General features: G+C 41.1%; 1 protein-coding gene across 1 annotated transcript in view; it reads right to left on the bottom strand.

Annotated features, from left to right (window-relative positions):
- LOC110967435 (kazrin-like) overlaps positions 1-22484 on the bottom strand; it is a 242689-nt gene that overhangs the window by 138095 nt on the left and 82110 nt on the right. Inside the window, exon 4 of the mRNA XM_051949271.1 lies at positions 16032-16221. Coding sequence (XP_051805231.1) covers positions 16032-16221 — 190 coding nt within the window. The remainder of the gene's footprint in view (positions 1-16031; positions 16222-22484) is intronic.

The raw sequence follows: 22484 nt of genomic DNA, 5'->3' as shown, positions 1-22484 counted from the left end.
TATATCATGGAAGCAATCACTTTTTAATAAAAAAATGACTGGATGTCACTAAACTGTCAACTAAATAATGGTCTCAATTTAACAACAACCACCTTCTAATGAGCTAAACAATAATAAAATGAGCTGATTCAGGAGTAGTTTGGATTGTGTTCTTCTTTTAAGTTTATTCTTTGGCAAAATATCAAATTTTAGATGGAAATTAATAACAAATTATATCTGTGTCGGAGAAATCGCTTTCCACTAAGTTCTCCGTTACAAAAACACCCCTGAAGGAAGTGTGTTAGTTCCAGATCACATGACCTGCTCCGCATGATGTCATTTGTTCCAAAGAAATGCTCGTTAATGCATACACTAAAGAAAAAAAAAACTGAATCTGAACGATCCAGCAATTACCTGCAACTTTTAAGGTGGAATGTTTTCTCACATGTCGCTCAGTGCATGATGTGACGTCTTCCATCAATCAGCACACCTTAAACGACGTGACAGCTCTGATCAGTGCTTTTTATCGGTTCTCTAGCATGAAATACACTTTGTTGATGATTGGATCAGTTCAAATGGAAGCTATTCTAATTTGTTTAACTTCAAAGCCCAATAAAGAGCTGTAGGTTTACAGTATTATGCTGCAATTTTACTTACTGCACATTTAGGAGTTTGCAAAACTCGTAAGTGTGTCGCAGCCATTTCAGTGACTTATAAAGTGTTTTCTGTTTTTCCATTTTCTGAATCTTACACCTGTGTTGACTAATTACTGAATACGCTTTCTTAATTGGCATGGATTTTGGGAGTTGCGGTGCCGGTGTCTGAACAAAATAAAATGTTTGTACATTAAGGAGACGACAAAGAAGATACCTCAAAAACATCACGAACAAATCTTAACTAAGAGAAGCCTGGAAAATGGTTAGAAACATCTGGGCAGTACCGACTCTTTTCCTTCTCCTCCTCCCTATTGATGAGGCATCTGCTTGGCTGCACGCTGATAAAGATTCAGTGAGCCTGGCGAGACATCGAACACTTTCCAATGATCGTGTGAGGACGTCACATCCTCGGGTTGGAGATCATGTGGTCTTGGATTAGGGGTGATGTAGGTTCGATGAGAGTCAAACGATGCTTTCAGAACTCATCGAACCTAAACTAACATCCCTGCTTGTCGAGTCTTGGAGGGCATCCACTTGTCTGCATTCTGATTGGCTACACAGACGAGCAGTTCAGATAATCAAATGAGGGGCAATTAAAGTCAATTAACAACGAAGGGAGACTGCAGATGGCTTTCAGAAAATCATCTAATATCTTCTTAGGTACTGTGTAAAGTCCTCACCACATAAAGAAAGTTCAGTCACAGTTATTGTCCTGATTAATTCACTAAAAGGCAATAATGGGACAGATCTTTTAGCGGGATAAAATACAGATCTCTGCCTGCCAACGAGGCTAGTGGGACTCACAGCCTTTTTTTGTTGTTTTTGCTTTTTCTGCCAAGCTGACGAATTGAAAGAACAAATCCTAATTTAAAAGAAACCAACAAAGGATTTCAAACTGATTCAAAAAAAGGTCATTCTTTTCAACTTATAATGAACATCGGAGTTATTTCCAAATTTTCTGCAGTGAAATTAAGTTTGAGAAATCTTGGATTGCTTTAATGTAAATGAGCAATTTTGCTTCAGGTCTGATATCGTGGTGCTGAATACTCAATGCATTTTCTTTGACAGTGAGCCACCTGTGTGTTTTTTTGCATGAACTGATTTGCTAAATTAACTTTAATCTTTGTTTTGGCTTGTAAAAGCTAAACCTGAGTGCATACACTACAATTTTTCTTGCATTGTGTGAACAGAGAACATAGAACAACACCTTTTCTGCTTATCTATTTAGCTGAAATGTGAAGAATGTTCCATGCCAGCATGAGGGGACAGTTTTCATCAGCGTTTACAAAGCCTAATTCACAACAATGGAGCTGCATGAACATTAGCCACTTCCAAATCCGCTCTGACAGCCACATTTCTATAAAACGTAGTAACGATAAAACATCCACCACCTTAAGGCGCTCACTGTTCAGCTGCTAAACGGCACAGCTAACCTGCGAGTCTGGGGGCATTTTCAAGCATAAATGCTTCAGCAGATGAAATATGACTTTCACGTCATTTCTCATACCAGGTAATAAGAGCAAAAAAAATGAGAAAAATATCCGGTTTATGACACGTGAAAAAACTAATGAGGTAAAGGATGAAGGGTACCCCAGACAGCCCGTTGTGTGTACTTATGAAAACAGCACCAGGGGCAATATTTTTTTAGCCTTGTTATGGATTGGAAGGTCCTCACACACACACACAAAGACATCACTTCTCCCATCGTGTATGCACGTCTCTGTCAGTTTACCTACATTAACGTAAGTAATGTTTCCTCCTTCAGCGTGAGGCCAGGGACACACATCTGCTCCCCCTCCCACCTCCTGCCCTCTCCATCCACCGTGCCAGTCCTCTTCATATGTCAGCCTCACACTGCCGCTGCCCTTCCCATCCACCGGAGGCTTTATCCAATTTGTCAGAGTTGGCGTACACACGGCTCAAGATGCCTCCTCTCCCTCCCCTCCCGCCACACATGCCCCGTCCCTCCCCCCGTCGTGTGGCTCGGAGACGGCCCCGTCTGTGCCAGCGGGCATTACGATACCTGATGGCGGGGCCCACCTGCCACCACTGTGACATCCAGGCTTGCCCAGTCTGCCTCTCCAACCCAGCAGGCACCAGCTGGAAGGACAGCCTGCATGCTGATAGATGGACAATTGGAAGCTGGACCATCGCTCACACTCACAACAGCCAGACCCGACTAACTGACTAGAACAAACACTGAAGCAGCATTTTGTCTGTGCATGCCGACTGGTGACGCGATGATTGGAAGCAAACAGACTCTTGGCTTTTGAGTATTTGCCCGTACAGATGCATATAGACTAGAGACAGTTAATAATATGGATCAATACAATGCAGTGTTCTGCTGGGAAAGCTTGGATTGTGGCATACATGCGGATGCTATTTGACATGAACCTACTGCCTACACCAGGGGTATCAAACATACCGGCCCCCCAGAGGGTCCAATCCGGCCCAGAGGACGACTCAGCAAAAAGTGTAAAAATTACAGAGAAGACATTAACTGCAGATTGTAAACTTGTAAAACTATAAATATATAAAGTTGTTTTAATCATAAAGTAAAATATTAGATTGTTCATTGTTCTTTTGTCGTTTTGTGTCTCGGTTTTGTAATATTTTGTCTTGTTTGTTTTTTTGTCTCATGTTCTTGTCGTTTTGTGTTTCCTTTTTGTTTCGCCTTATTTGTTGTTTTGTGCCTCGTTTTTCTAATATTTTGTCTTGTTTGTTGTTTTTTGTCTCATGTTCTTGTCGTTTTGTGTTTCGCTTGTGTTTTGCCTTATTTTTGTCATTTGTGTTTTGCCTTATTGTCGTTTTGTGTCTCAGTTTTCTAATATTTTGTCTTGTTTGGGTTTTTTTTGTCTCATGTTCTTGTCGTTTTGTGTTTCGCTTGTGTTTACCTTATTTTTGTCATTTGTGTTTTGCTTTATTTGTTGTTTTGTGTCTCGCTTTTGTAATATTTTGTCTTGTTTTTGTTGTCGTTTGTCTCATGTTCTTGTCGTTTTGTGTTCCTTTTGTTTCGCTTGTGTTTTGCCTTATTGTCGTTTTGTGTCTCAGTTTTCTAATATTTTGTCTTGTTTGTTGTTTTTTGTCTCATGTTCTTGACGTTTTGTGTTTCGCTTGTGTTTTGCCTTATTTTTGTCATTTGTGTTTTGCTTTATTTGTTGTTTTGTGTCTCGTTTTTGTAATATTTTGTCTTGTTTGTTGTTTTTTGGCTCATGTTCTTGTCGTTTTGTGTTTCGCTTGTGTTTTGCCTTATTTTTGTCATTTGTGTTTTGCTTTATTTGTTGTTTTGTGTCTCGTTTTTGTAATATTTTGTCTTGTTTGTTGTTTTTTGGCTCATGTTCTTGTCGTTTTGTGTTTCGCTTGTGTTTTGCCTTATTTTTGTCATTTGTGTTTTGCTTTATTTGTTGTTTTGTGTATCGTTTTTGTCATATTGTGTTTTTTTCTCGCTTGTTATTTATCTATTTTTTGTCATTTTGTTTCTCCCTTTTGTCATTTTTTTGTCTCGTTTGAGTCATTTATGTAATTTTTTGTCTCAGTTTTGTTGCTTTTCCTTTTTTTTAAACTTTTTCGTCTAGTTTGTCTCTTTTTTGTTTTGTTTCGTATCTGTTGTCTCATTTTTTGCCATTTTGTTTCTCATTTTTGTAATATTGTGTTGTTTTTTGTCTGACTTTTGTCAATTTGTGTCTCATTTTCATAATATTTTGACTTGTTTTTTTTTGTGAAATAATACATTGTTCCGCTCCAGATACCTGTGACTGAATGTTTTGTACTTTTGTAAACACTCTTAAGTTGTAATGTGGAAACGATAACCTGAGGCATAATGTTGTTGAAATTGAATTTATTTTTCTTAAGAAATTTCCGGTTGTTCATAATGTTTTGTAAAAATATAATTCCTTCAATGTGAACATCTTAAGAATGCATTTTTTTGCACTAAAACAAAGGAAACATTTGGAGTTGTGGTTATTTGTAAGTTAATATGCTCTGATTTTACTGGTGGCCCACTTGACATGAAACTGGGCTGAATGTGGCCTCTGAGCTAAAATGAGTTTGACACCCCTGACCTAAACATCGCTACCAAGACAACACACCCAGTCACACCACAGAAACCGCTCAGGAATGACTAAACAAACACAAACAGCCCAAGGTACTGACAAGGCCTCTAAAGTCCACAGATCCCAGTCCATTTCAATGCAGAGGCTTCACTCTGTAACCCACAGGACCAGGCATAGACTCATTATCAGTCTGGTTGATTATCGTGGCATTTTCCCAATTACTGGCATCGCTACTTTTATTGACCGATTGTCTATAAATTCAATGGACTACTTCCAGTCACCTTTTTCTGCCTGAGTTCTCTGGTATCAGAAATGTTCCTAAAAACAGAGACAGCACCGGGAAAAAAGTGAACAAGAAACGCAAGCCGTCACCACAATTCAGGAAACGAGTTATCATCACAGAGGCAAAGGCTAAGCTAACACGCTAGCAGCTAAGTTAGGAGGCAGATTTCCCCGTGGAACACAATATCTCATAATGCCTCAAGATCTGTGCCTTAGTTGGCAATAAAGTCATAGAACAGAGAAAGATTGACCAGAGAGGAATAGATAAAACTGCAAGAGAAAAACTGACCAGCATCAGTCGATCAGCACATGACGCTCTGATTTAATCACTCCTATTTCTATTGTATATATACAAGTTATTGAGAAAAAGAAGAATCACAGTTATGAAGGAGATTTTCCCAATAACATGCTGTTAATATAAAACATGAAGTGTCTTTCTTCACCAGCAGGAATCAGACTCTGTATCGGCCCTGAAAAACCCGAGGATTAACATGAATATAAACATGTATAGACAGATTTTTAGCTGCTTTCTCGAAGGAAACATTGCATTCAAAGAACTTTTTTGGGATCTCCTAGCAGAAAATGTCTAAATTCTAGCTTTGATTTATCATCTGAAAACAGCCAAATGCCTTTCTTAGTCACACCACATGATGATTCCGCCTCCATGCTTTACAACTCACATACCTTGTAATTTCATGAAACCTTACATTGCATAGCAGTGATAATAATAATAATAGTGTAATGTGTCTGCACCCGCTGACCTCTGGCTCTCTGTCACCAGCAATGCTCACATGTGGTTTGATCAACAGTATGTAGCAAGAGCCAAAGAAAGAAAGCCAAATCCAGGGTCCGGTGTAAAGCTAAAACCTGTCAAACGGTGTGTCTCAGTAATGAGCTTCTCCAGACTCGACGCCATCAACAAGATTTAAGGGCTCCATTCCAAGCAGGACGTCAAGTACAAACGTGGGAGGCGGATGGGAGTGTTTAATACTCAAATACCTACATCGGTGTCGGCTGTGTACGAGCACCTCCGCACTCCCACTGATCCTTGTCTGTAAACAGCGAACATCATTGGTTCAGGCCCAGAACACAGCCTCCCGTGCCCTTTTCCAGCAGCTATGTAGCAATTTCAATTTCACAAACACTTTGAAACACCTTCACAGCTCCCTTGACTGGTCCATCTGAGCTGACGGAAGCCGTTTGACACATGAGCTTTACAGAATCACTGATCTGAGTTCCTGCTCTATTTGTCAGCTCCCAATCAGCCAGAGTGGGATGTGAACAAGAAGAAGTCTGACCCAAGACCAGTGCATATGTCTGAGAATGCTCCGAGGCAAAGCAACGCCTCTGCAGAGCTATGCAGCAATTCTACTCGGCCGTGCCTGCCCCCACAATACCACCAATATCACCACTGCTAACCCGTCCAGCGATGGAAAATTAACACCGTGTCGTGGAAGCAGACCATTGCATCATTTGTTGATCATTGTAGCAATCTTTGGACATCCCATTAGGATGACAATTGATATTAAATTCAACAATCAAATCAAGGCCGTCTTTGAAAACCATCAACATTTACGGCATCTCCACGCCGCTCTGCAGCACTTTGTAATGATCACACGTAGAGCACGACATCGATCCCGCAGGAAGGGAACAGAGGACAGGAATAGGTAAAAGTCGCATCATTTCAATCCACCTCTTCCAGAAATGTGAGATGAACAGAGGAAATGTCATTTCATCATTGTCGCTGCCACAGCCCATCGTCTGACTGCACCTCATTGTGAATAATTGCTGACAAAATCTTAGGAAGCCCCGCAGCGGATCCCTCCTCCTCCTCCCCGATCCCCTCCTCTTCCCTCGGTCGCCGTCACATCACATCATTCAAAAGCCACTGGGGGGGCTCCATGCCTGACGAGAACACACTTTCCTCTCCTCCTATCTGGGCCTATTAAGAGCCATTCTCTGGGGCTACAGAACAGACCAATCAGCTTCCGCTGTGCACATTCCTACACCGGAGTCCCATGCAGTGTAATTGCGGTACGGCCGTGCATACATTCAACTACTCAACATTTCCATTTTACTTCCTTTATGAGCACTGGATGAGCAGCAACAGTAGAGCTCCCAGTGGTTATCAGTCACATTATGTGAGGATCATGCTTGCTCTAATACAGGGGTGTCAAACATGCGGCCCGTGGGTAAAAACCGACCCACCAGAGGCTCCAATCCGGCCCGTGGGACGACTTTGCAAAGTGTATAAACTACAGAGAAGACATTAACTGCAGATTGTAAATTTGTAAAACTATAAATTTAAAATAATTTCTAGATTATGTCTAGATTATCATTGTTATTCCGTCATTTTGTGTCTCATTTTTGTCATATTTTGTCTTGATTTTGTTGGGTTTTTTTGTCAGATTTTTTGTCATTTGTCTCATGTTGTCATTTTGTGTTTCCTTTTTGTCTCGCTTGTGTTTTTTGTCATTTTGTTTTGCTTTATTTGTTGTTCTGTGCATCGTTTGTGTCTTTTGGGTTTTTTTGTCTCGCTTGTGTTATTTATCTACTTTTTTGTTTCTCAGTTTTGCCCTTTTTGATCTCGTTTGTGTCATTTTTTTATATCGTTTTTGTCGTTTGTCCATTTTTGTGTTGGTTTGTAACTTTTTATCTAATTTTTGGTGTTTTGCGTCTCGTTTTTGTCATTTTATATCTAATTTTTGTAACATTTTGTCTTGTTTTTGTTGGATTTTTTGTCAGATTTTTATCGTTTGTCTCATGTTGTCGTCGTTTTGCGTTTCCTTTTTGTCTCGCTTGTGTTTTTTGTCGTATTTTTGTCATTTTGTTTTGCTTTATTAGTTGTTTTGTGCATCGTTTGTGTCATTTTGGGGGTTTTTTTGTCTCGCTTGCGTTATCTACTTTTTTGTTGTTTTGTTTCTCAGTTTTGCCCCTTTTGATCTCGTTTGTGTCATTTTTTTGTCGCTTGTCCATTTTTGTTTGTAACTTTTTATCTAATTTTTTGTCATTTTGTGTCTCATTTTTGTTATATATTTTATGTGAATGATAAACTGAGGGATGTTGCTGAAATTGAACTTATATTTCATGTTGTTCATAATATTTAGTAAAAACACAATGCCTTAAATGTAAATATTTTCAGAATGTACTTTTTTGAACTTAAACAAAGGGGAAAAAATGGACTTGTGGTTATTTATAGGTTATTCTGCTGTGATTTTACTGGTCCGGCTGGGCTGAATGTGGAACCTGAACTAAGATGAGTTTGACTCCCCTGCTCTGATGCGTCTCAGCTGGGCCCTCTGGCACACATGTAAAATGAAGGCCATCTAGAAGCAGCATAAAAACAATGATGCCCACCACCCATGATCTCCAGCTAATGAAGCTTTCCATCATGTTAATGAGAATCTTAATCATTGTTCGCAGTAGTCTATCCACATGGTGCGCCGTCCATTACGCCGGCCTGCTGCCCTCGTGGAGAACATTCAAAATCCTCCTCCAAATGCAGTGAAAGTGACATTTATATTGTCACCCTCTGCCTCCACAGTTTTGGAAGACACAGCTAAGCAGTCCGTGGCATGTGAATATGTGCGATGTCACCGATTACCGAGCGCTCTTGCTCAGGCCATCTGCCGCTGTGTGCGAGAGTACCGTTAGCGCTGCTTTTCAGGAAAGGCAGGCTGAAGGACAGAGGGCAACATAAATTTACATACCCAAGAGCTGCTCAAACTCATTAATGCATATCAGGACCGGCCCAAAACATCAAATATACATTATAAGGTCCGACCTAGCCAAATGTAGCAAAGGGCATCAAATTGCGTATTCAAGTAGGGAATAAATAATATCTATGTCCAGAAGATGGTGGATGAGTTCGTTAGTAAAAGGGATTTAATGTTAAGTAAAACCACTGCAAGGGTGTCAAGGCCTGTTAGTAGTTAATGACAGCCTACAAAACACTTTCTACTATAACTTATGACTATATAAGAGGTGTGTGTGATGTAAGAGACAGCACATCATATAATTTAAATATATACAACACGGTAATCAATCTACTTCACAGGGTTCTCTGACTCAGTTGATGAATGTGTGTAAATGTTAATGAATGACCTTTAAGCATATGCCAACAGACCAACATCATTAACATGCTTTACAGTCATCTAATTACTTCCTTTAACCACATGTTCAGGTTTCCAGCTTATTATTTACACCAGCAGGAATCATTCACCCTCTATCGGCCAGTGATTCTCTTTAAACTCTGCAAAGTTGCTGCACTTGATGCCACAGGAAGAGCCGAGTGAAGTCTGCCGGAGGCAATCGCAGCATATCCAATTTTTGTTGCACTTTTGAGGACTGCTCTGATGAGTAACCATCTGTCGGGTAACTTTGTCAAATAAATGACTATAAAACGTGCCATAAACATGAAACCTGAGGAGGACTATCATTTTTCCTCACACAAGTCATTAAGTTTCTCATTGCCGTAGTCGGAGAGGGATTCAAAAGCCGTCTCCATCGACAAAAACACTAATGAGATTTGGTGCCATTTTCACAGTTTGAGGTAATTCATTGCAGGCTTTTATGACTGCATTACCCTGTTATGGCTTCCCTGCTTTTGTTTCTTTGTTTTTACCACACGGAGCCGGCGTTTTAAACCGAGTGCCTCTTTGACTGACAGCGGCTTAACACCTATCCCTCTTCATCAAATCAATGAAAGGGAGAGTGAAAGGAGACGGAGGTAATGGCATGTTGCAAAATGTCAAGTTTTCTAGACATTGTCGGAGGAGACAAAAGACAGCAGGAAATGCAATTCATGGAAAAACCTGTAATCTATGTGAGGACTTTCTACACTTGAGTGGCTCTGTGGGGATTTCTGACAGAACCACAACTTAACAATGAAACAAGACAATGGTGGAAATGGCATCGATCAAATGCTCAGAGCTTGGGCATCAATGTAAACAAATTTCTCTGGATCAAGTGTAAAAAAAACACCATATATGGCATGGTCTTTATATTTCAACTATTGTAATATTGTGTCATGCATACACAGCTCCAATAACTCCTTTAAATGATAAAAAATAAGTAAAGATTAAGTGAATCATTGTAATTTATTCAACCCAACATATTTCGAGGCCTACTGATTGTATTCAGTATAATTTGACTAAGCGCTCAAATCACACCCTTAACTAGACAGCAGTGCCATTTGAAGCAACTCTGAGAAAATGGAAGCCAAAGACCCCTTTTTGCATACATTAACTGAAGAGGAAAGGACATTATGTGAAAGCCTGTTAACATTTTCAAACAGCCAAGACAAACAAGTGTCCCAAAGATAGAAATCTTGCTTTTATTCCATGCATTTATGCCATGAATCAAGCGTGAATCTTTGGTTATGGTGCAGTTGTGCCTTGCGGAAAGAAGAGCTGACTTTGAATTTCAATTTATAGAAACTATTTAGCGCATAGATAAGCACAGATGGAATGACATGTGAAAGCAACTGGTTGATTTGCTGTATCTGTGCAGCATGAATTCAGTGTCAGTGTGAATATACGTTTGAATGTAAGAGCATGATTTATGAGTGCGTGTCGCATGCGTCCACGCTGCACGCTGGGAGAATACAAATGTCCGAGCTCTCCTTCTCGATGGTAATGAAGCATTTACTGTGCAAGGAGCGACTCTTCGGCGCAGCGACAACTGAATGTTAACGCTGTATGCAAGATGACAGGAGCCCCGCCGAGCAGAGAGGATCCGCGCTCACGTGGAACAATCGTAATCACACACCAAAAGTAATTTCACCCAAATGCCGCGCTACCTTGGGAAGATGTGATACCAGAAAAGTCAGGGTAAAGAACTGGCATCGTATGCATTTTAGGTATCACAGCTCTCTAAAAAAAGCTCTATAAAATCTTGTCGTGATGAATGTTGGGGCATCACACAATGCTGCATCACCTACAGACTGCAGGTGACACCAGTCTGAGAGGAAACTGGGTCATTCCACCTGCTTTAAGGCACTTATATAAGGTCAAATGTGAGTTAAACCAATGTACCAAATCCCAAACACCACTCATCTGAAGTACAATCATCTTTTTCATTCCAATTTAAGTACTGACTAATAGTTTTAAAAGCATGAGCAGTCCCGTTATGTCTGGGTTGATCTTTTCTTCACCTTTAAAGGAGTAACTACTTTTTGAGCAAACAGCTGTCTGATATTCTTAATCCTGTTTAATGTCAACGACCGAGGAGACTTTTCGTGAGCGGAATTACAGAACACCACATAACTGTACTCACAGCAGCATTTTAATATGCACAGTTTGTCTGTGCATTAATGATGTACGGAGACAACAAATCCGCTGCGCTCAACGATACAAAAGACTGACCTGCTCTTGATTTCCTGGCCTCCTTAAAGATTTATACATTCGAGTATTGTTAATCATCATGCAGATCAAATGTATGATTAACTCAAATGATTGCCCCCTGACACCATCTAAAACTTTTTGATGAGCTTCAGATAGAAAAGTTTGCCTTTTGTGTTGGGACAGCGATGCAGTCGATAATCTTATGAATGCTTGACCAGCCATGCTCGGCTCAGATCCCCTCACTGTCTACAGCAGCAATGGATGAGTCACTGAATACAATAAGAGTGACCTTTGAATGATAAATAAACACAATCACAAGAGGAGGTCAGAATATAATCAGCAACAAAAAATATTAAAAAATTGCATCAACAGCGAAGGTGCTTCTTTATGGCATTTTTTGGGAGAACTTCCCTACTGTGGGATTAATAAACTACTCACAACGACCATCGTTGAGTAGTCAATGAGTTTTGGTATCGGTCGTTGGAATAATAGCCCTGGACACACCTCACAGAGGTTCAAAAGCTGAGGCAACACCAACCACCACCAGAACTGAAGAAGCCTCTTGGATGAGAGGTGAAACGTCTTCAAGGAACAGCGCATGGCTCAACACAGGAGAGCCAATTCCTCAGGACAGGATTCGGCAGTCTTCCTTCACCTTAAGGAAGAAGGACACTCGTTTCAGGACACCAATGTTCAGATTTTGGACAGGGAGGACAGATGGTTTGAGAGGGGAGTGAAAGAAGCCATCCATGTCAAAGTAGAGAAGCCATCTCTGAATGGGGGGGGTGTCTGCGACATCATCTTTTGCCAATTTACAATCAGATCCTTTCAAAACTCCCCAAAAGAACTACTCAGCAGACTCATGCTAACGACCACCATTAGCACACAAGGGCTCAGTGACATCTGTGCATTTCAACGACCCCCACCGATTCTCCCAACGACCATCATTGAGTAGTCAGATGAGTTTTGGTATTGGTCGTTGGAATAATAGCCCTGGACACACCTCACAGAGGTTTAAAAGCTGAGGCAACACCAACCACCACCAGAACTGAAGAAGCCTTTTGGATGAGAGGTGAAACATCTTCAAGGAACTTTCTTCAAGTCCAGTGGATTGATTTAAACTACATGACCTGGATGAATAAGAACCTACACAGACAAAGACTCATGTTATTTTATCTTATCGTGAGTTACGTCCGACTAAACATGGAAGATTGTTGCTAGTATATTTAGTTGGTCTACTTGACTTCGATTAGGTATCATTTGGATTTTATTGATTTTATTGATTCCTGTTCTTCACAATTTTGGATGCAGATTTTTTTGAGAATTGTGAAGTCAAAACGTAAGCAGGCAACTACTTTGATCATTTTAATTTTTCATGCAAAACATTTCATGATTCCATTCTCACAAATTCAAGCATTCAGTGCTTTTCCTTTTAAGCATTTTAATGTTTTTTTCATTTTTAGTTATATATTGTAGAATTTCAAGGTTTGGACTGGTTCTTGGACAAATCCAGCACCGTGAAGGTGCCAGTTTAGGTGATTTTCATGGCATTTCCAATTATTTTCACCATTTGCATGAAATCCTAGGATCTTATGTTCTAAATAAAATATAATCATAATAAAAAAGTTGTCACGAGTGTGAAAACATCTTCAAGAACCTAAAAGAGAAGTCCAGCCGCGTTCTACTGAAGCTATTAGAATTAATTACCAAGACATGAATGACTGAGAATCTACACCAAACAGTCAATCAATTAATGGAACAAAATAATAAGCAGATTAAGCCCAAATAGTCGCTAATTCCAGTCCTCTCTAAGAAAAGTTCAGAGCTAGCACACTCACTGATTAACTCCACCCACAGCCAGGTCCTGATAGATGTGTTATTGGTATTTGCAGGACACCGTTTGAAATTATGATCAGTCAGAAGCATGAAGTCTAAAATTTTGTGACAATTCCTTTGGGATCTTAGCCCTACTGTTGACGCTGTTTATGTTCACATTAAAGATATGTTCACTTTCGACTGCACAAAGAACAAAGATAAAACCAACCAGTTGGATTTGGCAACAGCTTGTGGAATTACTTTGCTTCTGCTCTGTGGTGGTTGAGCCAGATTTAATCAAAGCTACTTCGATGTGTAGTTGTCTTTTGATTGTACACACAAACTGGAGGCTGCATATAGAGCCTTTTTTTTCCACCTGTATCCGCTTCTATGAAAAAGTTATAAAAAGATCTTAGATTAAAAGAGAATATAAAAGTTCCAGACATCTACAACTATGGCCTACTAAAAACTTTAGAGAGTAAAATGAAAGATATCTCAAACACACCTTTAGTAAAGGTCAACACCGAGAAATAAAACAGAACGAACAGTGGAGCTGACTTTTCATTCTGCCTGCGATATTACAGCGTGTGACATTCTCTCCGATACACGACGAGAAAACGAAAATGGCACGGATCGCGGCTACGGGCAGAAGTTTTGGGTCAGTTTTTCGGCCGCTCAGCATTTTCCTAGCCTCACAGCACCACGACAAAGCTAAATGTAGTTCATTTAAGTCCACGGGGAAGCTCACGAACCACCGCGAGGAGCAGCAGAGAGGATGGAGGAAGGTGTGTGATGTAAGATGCTTTCAGGGAGATGCGGAGGCTGAACCTTGTATGTGTTTTAGAAACAGCTGTGAGCCTACAATTCTCCACAGACCACCGCGAAAAAGGACTTCCATTTATTCACAATTTTTGCACTGGCTGGGATGAATGTAACATGCAAATGTAAACCCCCAGGCAGGAGAAATGCAATTAAGGTAAGCTAGCCTGCTAGCAAGGTTAGTGTTGCTGGTAGTGAAGTGCCAGATAGCACCCCCTCCACCCAACACAGCTTCCCCCCAGGACTCCCACTCTGCCGGCTGTGCAATGAACCAGCGACCTTACCACACATCTCCCTTCCCAACACAGCCACTGGTGATAAATTACCTAATCCCCCTCTCCCCAGCCGTTTCTATTATACACCCTGGGCTTGTAAAGAACAGCTAGGAGGAGAGAAGGAGGGCTGAGGGAACAGACAGCAAGAGGTGGGTGGTGGGGAGCAAAATAAAAGACTTATTGACACAGACACAATGACAGGGGGAAGATATACAGGCCAAACAAAGGCAGGGACCAGCAACCATAATCTGCAGCATCAAAAGGATGTGTGTGCATTTCATTTTTGATGTTAGAAAAAGGGGGCACTCAGAAGCACTTAGCGCCGTGTTTCAGGATAATTGCGCCTGAAAATCCATCATGAGAGAGATCTGCAGATAGGTGTCAGCTCCTCATTTCGAAGGCGTTGCAGATATCCTGAGAATGGATGAGTCTGAGAGTCTTCTGGTGATGTTAATGGGACTTTTTTTTTTTTTGGCCAGGATGTAGGGTGATTCCGCCGGTGAACGTGCACACCTCATGGCATCGCTGCAGCTGAGCCGAGAAGCAGCAACCAGGAACAATGACATCAGTGCTCAAACCCTCCCAGAGGAATGCTTGTTGTCCCTCACGCTGGCAGCACACGCACTGCTATGGAAACAGCAGGAATGCGAGCGTGCACCGGGGTTAAAGGGATAATGCAAGGCACACATGCACACGAGAAGAGGGAAATGGCTGAAAAACAAAGCGACGGGGTCAGGCCTTTGTAAACAATGCTGACACATGACCAAAACTGCTCTTGATCAGCGGTGGGAGTCAGCCTGTGGTCACATTTTCCTCTTTCAGAAAGCACTACAGAGGTCGACTGAGGACTAAATGAGTCACCGTCATGGCAAAAGGGAAGTCAACCAAAAGTTTTTGAATGTAAGGGAGCAAAAAACAGCAACTGAGCTCGATCTCGGAAGTGTTTGAGCGAGACGCAGATCACAGCAGAGTTCCGCCAGAAGCCAAGATGGAACGTATCCCATCACACAGCTCACTGTACCAGCTGACTGCTATGGAAACAGCAAGAGTGTCAGAGTATGCGCGCGGCAGAAGTTGAAAGGACATGGCAACCCATGAGCGCACATGCCAGAATAATGTTCCTTTGGCCAAACACGCACACGCATGTACACGGAATCGAAAACTCCCATCTGTTAGCGATCTATATGTCAAACTGAGCACATAAAAGTTAGGAAAGAAAAGGGGGAAACGAAGCAGCTGCGGCAAACACGCAGAAGACAGCGCTTCCACAGACCTGGCAGCCATTCAAACAGCTCTCAGTAACCCACGGCAACCCAAAAACCAGCCCCCTTTCCCCCCCTCTTCCTCCTCCTCCAGAGACACGGATCCATTGCCCAGTTAAGGGAGAGCTAAATGAACTAGCACACAGAGTGCCTGGGAGCAAAAAGAGGCTGTAACTTTAGCCACTCTGCCCCGACTGGAGTGCAGCACTACCCCCCTCTTAAAGGTTCAGGAGGTTAATTATTCAACATGAGAGGGGATTTGTGGGAGAACTGAGAGCGGACACAAGCCAGCAGAAACCCCTCACCTCTTTTGTGCAACTCACTCACTGACTTTGAGATATGCACTTATTCCCATGAATAGAGTTATGAGTGGAGTGTCCCCCCCCCCCAGCTCACTCTTGGACATCATCCATTACATGCAGAAACACAATGGTGCACCCCTCAGCACACATCACCAGATCACACACAGCTGCATCAGAGCGTACTCGTCCCTTCGCCACATGTTTCGCAGCTTCTCAGCACACAGTTTTACTCCACTCTCTCTTACCGTTGTGGTTGTGCTGCAGGGTCTCCAGCACGCTGCTGGAGGAGTCCGTCGCTCCCAGCTCGGCCAGTCTGCGGCTGGTGGCGCTCAGCTCTGACCGCAGGTTGGTCACCTCCTGGCTGGCAGACTGGATGGCCCCATCGATGCGCTGGGCCAGCTGCTTGTTGTCATCCATCATTTTCAGGATTTTTGCCTGAGGAAGAGAGGGGAATCCAGACAAGGTGTCATGCTGACAGGTTGACCATTTCCTGTGAAGGAAGGTGTCCCACAAATAAATTCCTCTTGATTCCCCCTTCTCTGCCCGTTCTTGTTCCCCTTTTTTTGGGAGAAAGCCAAGTTAAATCCTCAGAGCAGTGTGTCCTTTCCCTTAAAGAGAGGCATCCGGCTCAAAGGGGGGAAATGTGTTTTTGCTGGAACCAGTGTACGCTTTAGAGCTGGTGCATGTGCGGTGTGAGTGTGTCAGTGTGCGAGCATGCCTGTGTGTGTTTCTGAGAGTTCCATAACAGCATGAGAGTGTGTGTGTGTGCGTTAGAGAGCCAGCACTGCCCCTGAGAAACGTGCTCCCCGCAGATGACTGTTGAAAGGACACAGAGCATTGAGAGATGACAAGCACCTTTTTAAATGGACTGTACCACTCGCAGAGAAAGTGGAGGGGGGGAGCAGGCTAGACCATATAAGCACACGGAAGTCAGAGATCCCCCAGCCCCCCCTACCCGTCCGGCACAGCTGTCTCCAGGAGATATTGCTGCAAGGTTCTGGGATTGTGAGTTTAACTGAACTGACTCGCAGCAAATTTCTGCAGTAGTGTGAAAACGGACTTTAGTGAAACACTGCAGCTTTTTTCCCCTCTTTCTCGCACTTTCCACGTGCACTGCATGAACCTCCTGCCGAGGACTCGTGGACAAAGGGAAGGAAATCATTAGTTTAACAAAGGGGCAGTTGTGGGAAGAAAACAATAATAGTTATGCAGACAAAGCTTTCATTACAGTATCACAGCGAGGTACTTTTCAGGCAAACAAAGAGCTCTACTGCAGCAGAAGGAGAAACATATTTATTCATACATTCAGGTGTACACTAGAAGTGGGTAAATGAATGGTAGCCAGAGAAGGTTGGCTGAAAATGTTGGATTTTCACCAGAAGGTCCAAACATTTGCTTGTTCCAGCCTCTCATATGTCATTTTTTGGTTCTAAATGCATGAAAGAAGCAGTTATATGTTTTACTTTTTAAGAGTTTTTCACCATTTTTGACAAAGAGAACTGCTAAAAATCTACAGATAATGCATATAGTTTATAGAGCAGCTGGACAAATACAAAAGGAGCATAATTAATACACTAAGAAGTATTGGCAACAAGTCAATAATCATCTCAGGGTAAATATATAATTGTGGGACTTTTTCTATCATAGTTGACATTTTTGCTGTTTTCAGGCCTAAAACCAACATGGCCGCCTATAACCAAACACCACATGGCATTTTACAGAAAGATTCTTCTAAATATTATAAATACTAAAATAAATAAAAAATTTATAAATTAAATAAAAACTGAATAAATTTGAAATTGAAAGTTACTTCTAAAGATATTGTAGTAAACTTGTCGACTATTTTATATTAAATAAGTCAGAAAGCCTTGGAGTCTGGCCAGTCTTTTCTTCAGGAGGAAATGACATCATGTGGAGCAGGTCATGTGATCTGGAATTAACACACTTCCTGGAGAGGAGTTTTTGGAACGGGGAACTTAGTGGAAAATGATTTCTCAGACACAAGTTGTTATTTTCCAAATAAAATTTGACATATTGCCAAAAAAAGAAATCTCTGTCATGATTATCTCAACTTAATAAAAAGAAAAAAAAATCAAAACTATTTCTGAATCAGCTCATTTTATTATTGTTTAGCTCATTGGAAGGTGGTTGGTATTAAATTAGGATGGTTATTTAGTTGACATTTCAGTGATATCCAGTCATTTTCATTAGTGATTTTTTACATAATAATTCTGGAATTTGTAAAGACATGATCATAATGAACATAAAAGCATGAGTTTTTTTTTTGGTTTAATAAAAATGTATGCAGATATATCCCATGAACCTCAAAAGTCCCTCAAATACAGACTGACCCATGATGTGAATAGTTTTCATGGTTGCTCAAAACTAGATTTAACTTTCTTTTTTAATCTCAGTATTAAGCAAGAGATTTTTCAGAATGCTAATTAGCCTATTCCTTCCTCTAAGAAATGCAAATTATGCTCATTCATATTTCTCAACCGAATTTTCCCCATTCAGGTTGGTGAATTCAGCCATTTCTCTAAACCACAGGGAGACGACCAAATCTCAGAATGGCCTGCAACACGTGCTTCTAACAGCGCCACACAGATGTATTTTGGTATCTTAAATCTATCCCTTCCTAAGCCACGCTCCGTCATTCTGTTGTTTTCCCTCCACCTGCTGAGCAAAACGGCGAAAACCCACAAATACCGGCAGCAGACGCAGTGACTGCCACCTGCTTACAGATAAGGCTAATCATTCACAGTGAATGAAACATTAATGCTTTTTGCTCCCTGTTTTGCAGCACCACAGAGGGGTATTGTTCAGAGTATCTGCAGTCGGGGTGCGAAAACTGTTGCTTTTATTGTAGAAGCACGGCGAGGCGCTGACATCACTTTGAAAATGTCAAACATTTCCCCCCTTAAAAAAAAAAAAAAATCACAGAGGACACAGATGGATACTGGAAGCTTACCGGACAGAAAAGACTCGCAATAAATCAAGAGCAGCTCAACAGTGAGACTGAAGAGCTGACAGGGAATGAACATGTCTGTCAATAGGCATCAGATAGGGTCTTAAAGGATTACGTTGCCTTTTTCTCATGTTGCTGAACATGCTTGTACATTTACTCAGATACGTCATCTGATGGTATTCCTGCAGATGATTATACAAAATTGTCGTCTTGCATTCACATACTTAGTTTTTGGGTTTGAACTTAAAGCATTTGGGGTCATTTTGCAGGAGAGATTTCTACATATTGTCTCGCTGGACAGGCTCTATTGGGTAATGATGATGTCACATATTTCCATGTACCATATGAGCGTCTGAATGAGAATGAGATGACGGCCATGTGGCTCATGTTACCGGGGTGACAAGACCACATCCGATCCAATCGCAGCCACAGCATCCTAATGAAGGAAGAGCTGAGTCAAAACATGCATTAAAATAACAACAACAAAAAGATGCAGTGACGTAAACAGTGGCTGTATTAATTCAGAACTGGATATTTAAGGCTATGCAGAAACACTTAAAGCTGCATTAATCAGCATCGCTATGGAAACAAAAAAGGCTGAGCAACGTGGCCAAACTCGGAGTTTAAACATTGCTTATTTATTTACACGAAAACTCCACAGGACACCTTATAATGAGGAATACAGGGAGTTTTTTTTTTATTTAAGTTTGTGACTGAATCCTAAATAAATCAAATTAGGTTTTTGTTGTGATTCTAAAATATCATTTAGGTTTTAATTAAAAACTTGATTCCTTCCCTTAAGGAGTAACAGCGACAGAAGGAGCATTAAAAAGCCGAGCAAGATAAAGTTTGTTATCTTATATTTTAAAAATGACTTCCTCGTTCCCATCGCAGGACCAACTGGGACTGAAAACCCCGACACGAGCGGCTGCTGCTGGGGTTTGAACCGACATCGCCGCTAGAGGCCTGCTTGTCAGCTTGGTTGCTCATGCTACAGCTAACCGCTTGGGAGTGCAGACTTTGGATTAAGTGCGTACGCAGTGGGATGGTAAAACATTCTGAAGTGGTGGGAAAGGTTTATTGAGTTTCCCACTGAAGCTTGCACAGGTCACCTGTTTAGTTAGGCCCAATGTTTTTCATACCTGTGTCAAAATTTGATTTATAATGACTTTTTATTTGACCAATAGATTCATTTTTGCTGGAAAAGATCTGAACAAGTGACAACAGATGGTAGGACATGGTGTTAGAGATGTTAAGGATGCATTTTTATCTATTTTTGCAGGTTTCTTTGAGGGGTTCCACTGATACCTTTCTCAGTAATCAATGGAACCCCTTTATTTTTCACCACATCAAGCAAATGATTCCTACAACAGCTTTTTGCATGTATCTGCTGGGATATAGTTCCATTCTTTGTTTGTGATCATCTCCAGGTCTTTGAGGTTAGAAAAACTTTTTTCCATCACTCTGGTCTTCAGTTCCCTCCACAGATTCTCGATAGATCCAGGTCTGACTGGGTCGCTCCAACTTCTTCATATCGTTTTCTGTTAAACATTTCTTGACAACTTTGGCTGAATGTTTTGGATCATCATCTTGCTGAGCGGTCTAATGCCCAAGACCAAATCTTTCTTCTAATCTGGCTGCAGAATTGATGATCAAAAGCTTTCTTTTTCATCCAGGTGAGCTTTGGCTAGTGTTAGGTGAGCTTTTGTGCCTGTCTTGAGGAACAGGAGTCCTGATGGAAGCCGGCTTTGTGCAGTGCTGGCTTGTGATAACACCAAAACTGCTCAGATTCACCATAATGGCCTTTGTGGTGTTCAGTGGGCTTTTCTTGGCATCTTGTACCGTCATTCTTGCCAGTGCAGGGGTCATTTTGGACTTCCTACCACACCGTTGGAGATTTTTCACAGTGTGGGACTCCTCACAATGACACCACTTTGTTCCTGTTCCATTTTTTCTTTTCTGCTTATGCCAATTGGTAAAAACATTTTCTGTTATCAAACATTGTTTTTATTCCACTTGTTCCATTCTTTGTATCTTTTCTCTTAAGCTGAATGCCAGCCTGAGTTCTACAGGACTGTATAAAGTTGGATTATGTGTACCCAGGCTTACCAGCACCATTGAGCCAAGGGGGAGCGATTCCTCTCTAACAGCCAAGATGGGTCAGAGCCTGTCCTCCTGTGCTTGTCGGGGGTGCAGCTACAACAACATTATCAGCAGGAGAGCTGCTACTGTTCTGGCCAGGACCAGCCTCCCTGCCATCAGCTGCAAAGCTTCTATCAACCTCACCGCAGCAGCCACATTCAGGCTGGGTGTGTTTGAGAAATGCAGATGTATTGGGGCTGACTTCTACCTACAGGGTGTCCCTAAAGTCTGGACACAGAGGAAATCTCATTAATTATAGTATTTTTGCCTCCACAAAATCTGTGTCATGGACAAACTGGACGACCAAATGTATCAGCTGAAACTAAAGAAGCGGTCATGGCTAAAATTTATGCCAGACCCAAAAAATCTTTTTTTAAGTCCATCCTTCATGTCCACTGAGAATTACCAGTTCAACTGGGTCAATGTATAATTGAGGGATTTTGAAGTCCATGTGATATAGCTTGCATACATTTTCATTAAAAGCAAAAAAACTAATGTTTTTATGTTCATTATGATCATGTCTTTACAAAATCCCTAATTACTTATTATGGAAACAATCATTTAATAATAAAAAATGACTGGATATCACTACAATGTCAACTAAAAACTGTCCTGATTTAATAACAACCACCTTCTAATGAGCTAAAAAAAATGATCAAATGAGCTGATTCAAAAATGGTTTTGATTGTTTTCTTTTATTAAGTTGAGATAATCATGACAGATGTTTCTTTTTTGGCAATATATCAAATTTTAGATGGAAAATAACAAATTAAATCACTTTCCCCGTTACAAAAACACCTCTCCAGGAAGTGTGTTAATTCCAGATCACATGACCTGCTCCACATGATGTCATTTCCTCCTGAAGAAAGGACTGGCCAGACTCCAAGGCTTTCTGACTTATTTAATATACACTTCCTGTCAAAAGTGTTCAGACACTTTCTCATTCAAATAAATGAGAAAGCGTCTCAATACTTTTGACAGGGGGTGTAAAGTAGTCAACAGGTTTACTACAATATCTTTAGAAATAACTTTACATTTCAATTTTACTCAATTGTATATATAATATTTAGAAGAATATTTCTCTAAAATGCCATGTGGTGTTTGGTTATGTTGAATTTAGGCCTGAAAACAGAAAAAAAATGTCAACTATACCTGTCAACTGTGTTACAAAAAGTCCCACAATCATATATTGACCCAACTTTTTCTTATTTTGACAAAGGCATATTCAATCCGTGGAGGCAAAAAAAATGACAGTAAATGAGATTTCCTGTATGTCCAGACTTTAGGTACACCCTGTATGTATGCAATTAGCTGGGTGGACTCTTGTTGGAAAGCTTTTCATTAGTTGTTGTTAGCTCAGGTAGCATTATCTCCACTTCACCTGCTTCCCAACTCACAGAAGTAGTTGAGAAAACTCTGGTGTTGTCATGCATTTTGACACTAATGATCCTAGTCATTATCTGCAAAAATAAGCACTTATAATTAACTCCTCTGCAAACCCTGGCCTGAGAAAACCCGCCTTAGCTCTCCACCGACACTCCAACTTCGTGCTGCATGTCTGTGCTGCTATAATCTGACGTTGTGCTGC

This window comes from Acanthochromis polyacanthus, chromosome 6, assembly GCF_021347895.1.
Source record: "Acanthochromis polyacanthus isolate Apoly-LR-REF ecotype Palm Island chromosome 6, KAUST_Apoly_ChrSc, whole genome shotgun sequence".
NCBI lineage: Eukaryota > Metazoa > Chordata > Actinopteri > Pomacentridae > Acanthochromis > Acanthochromis polyacanthus.
The sequence above is the reverse complement of the archived record's forward strand: the minus strand, read 5'-3'. Positions and strand labels throughout refer to the sequence as shown.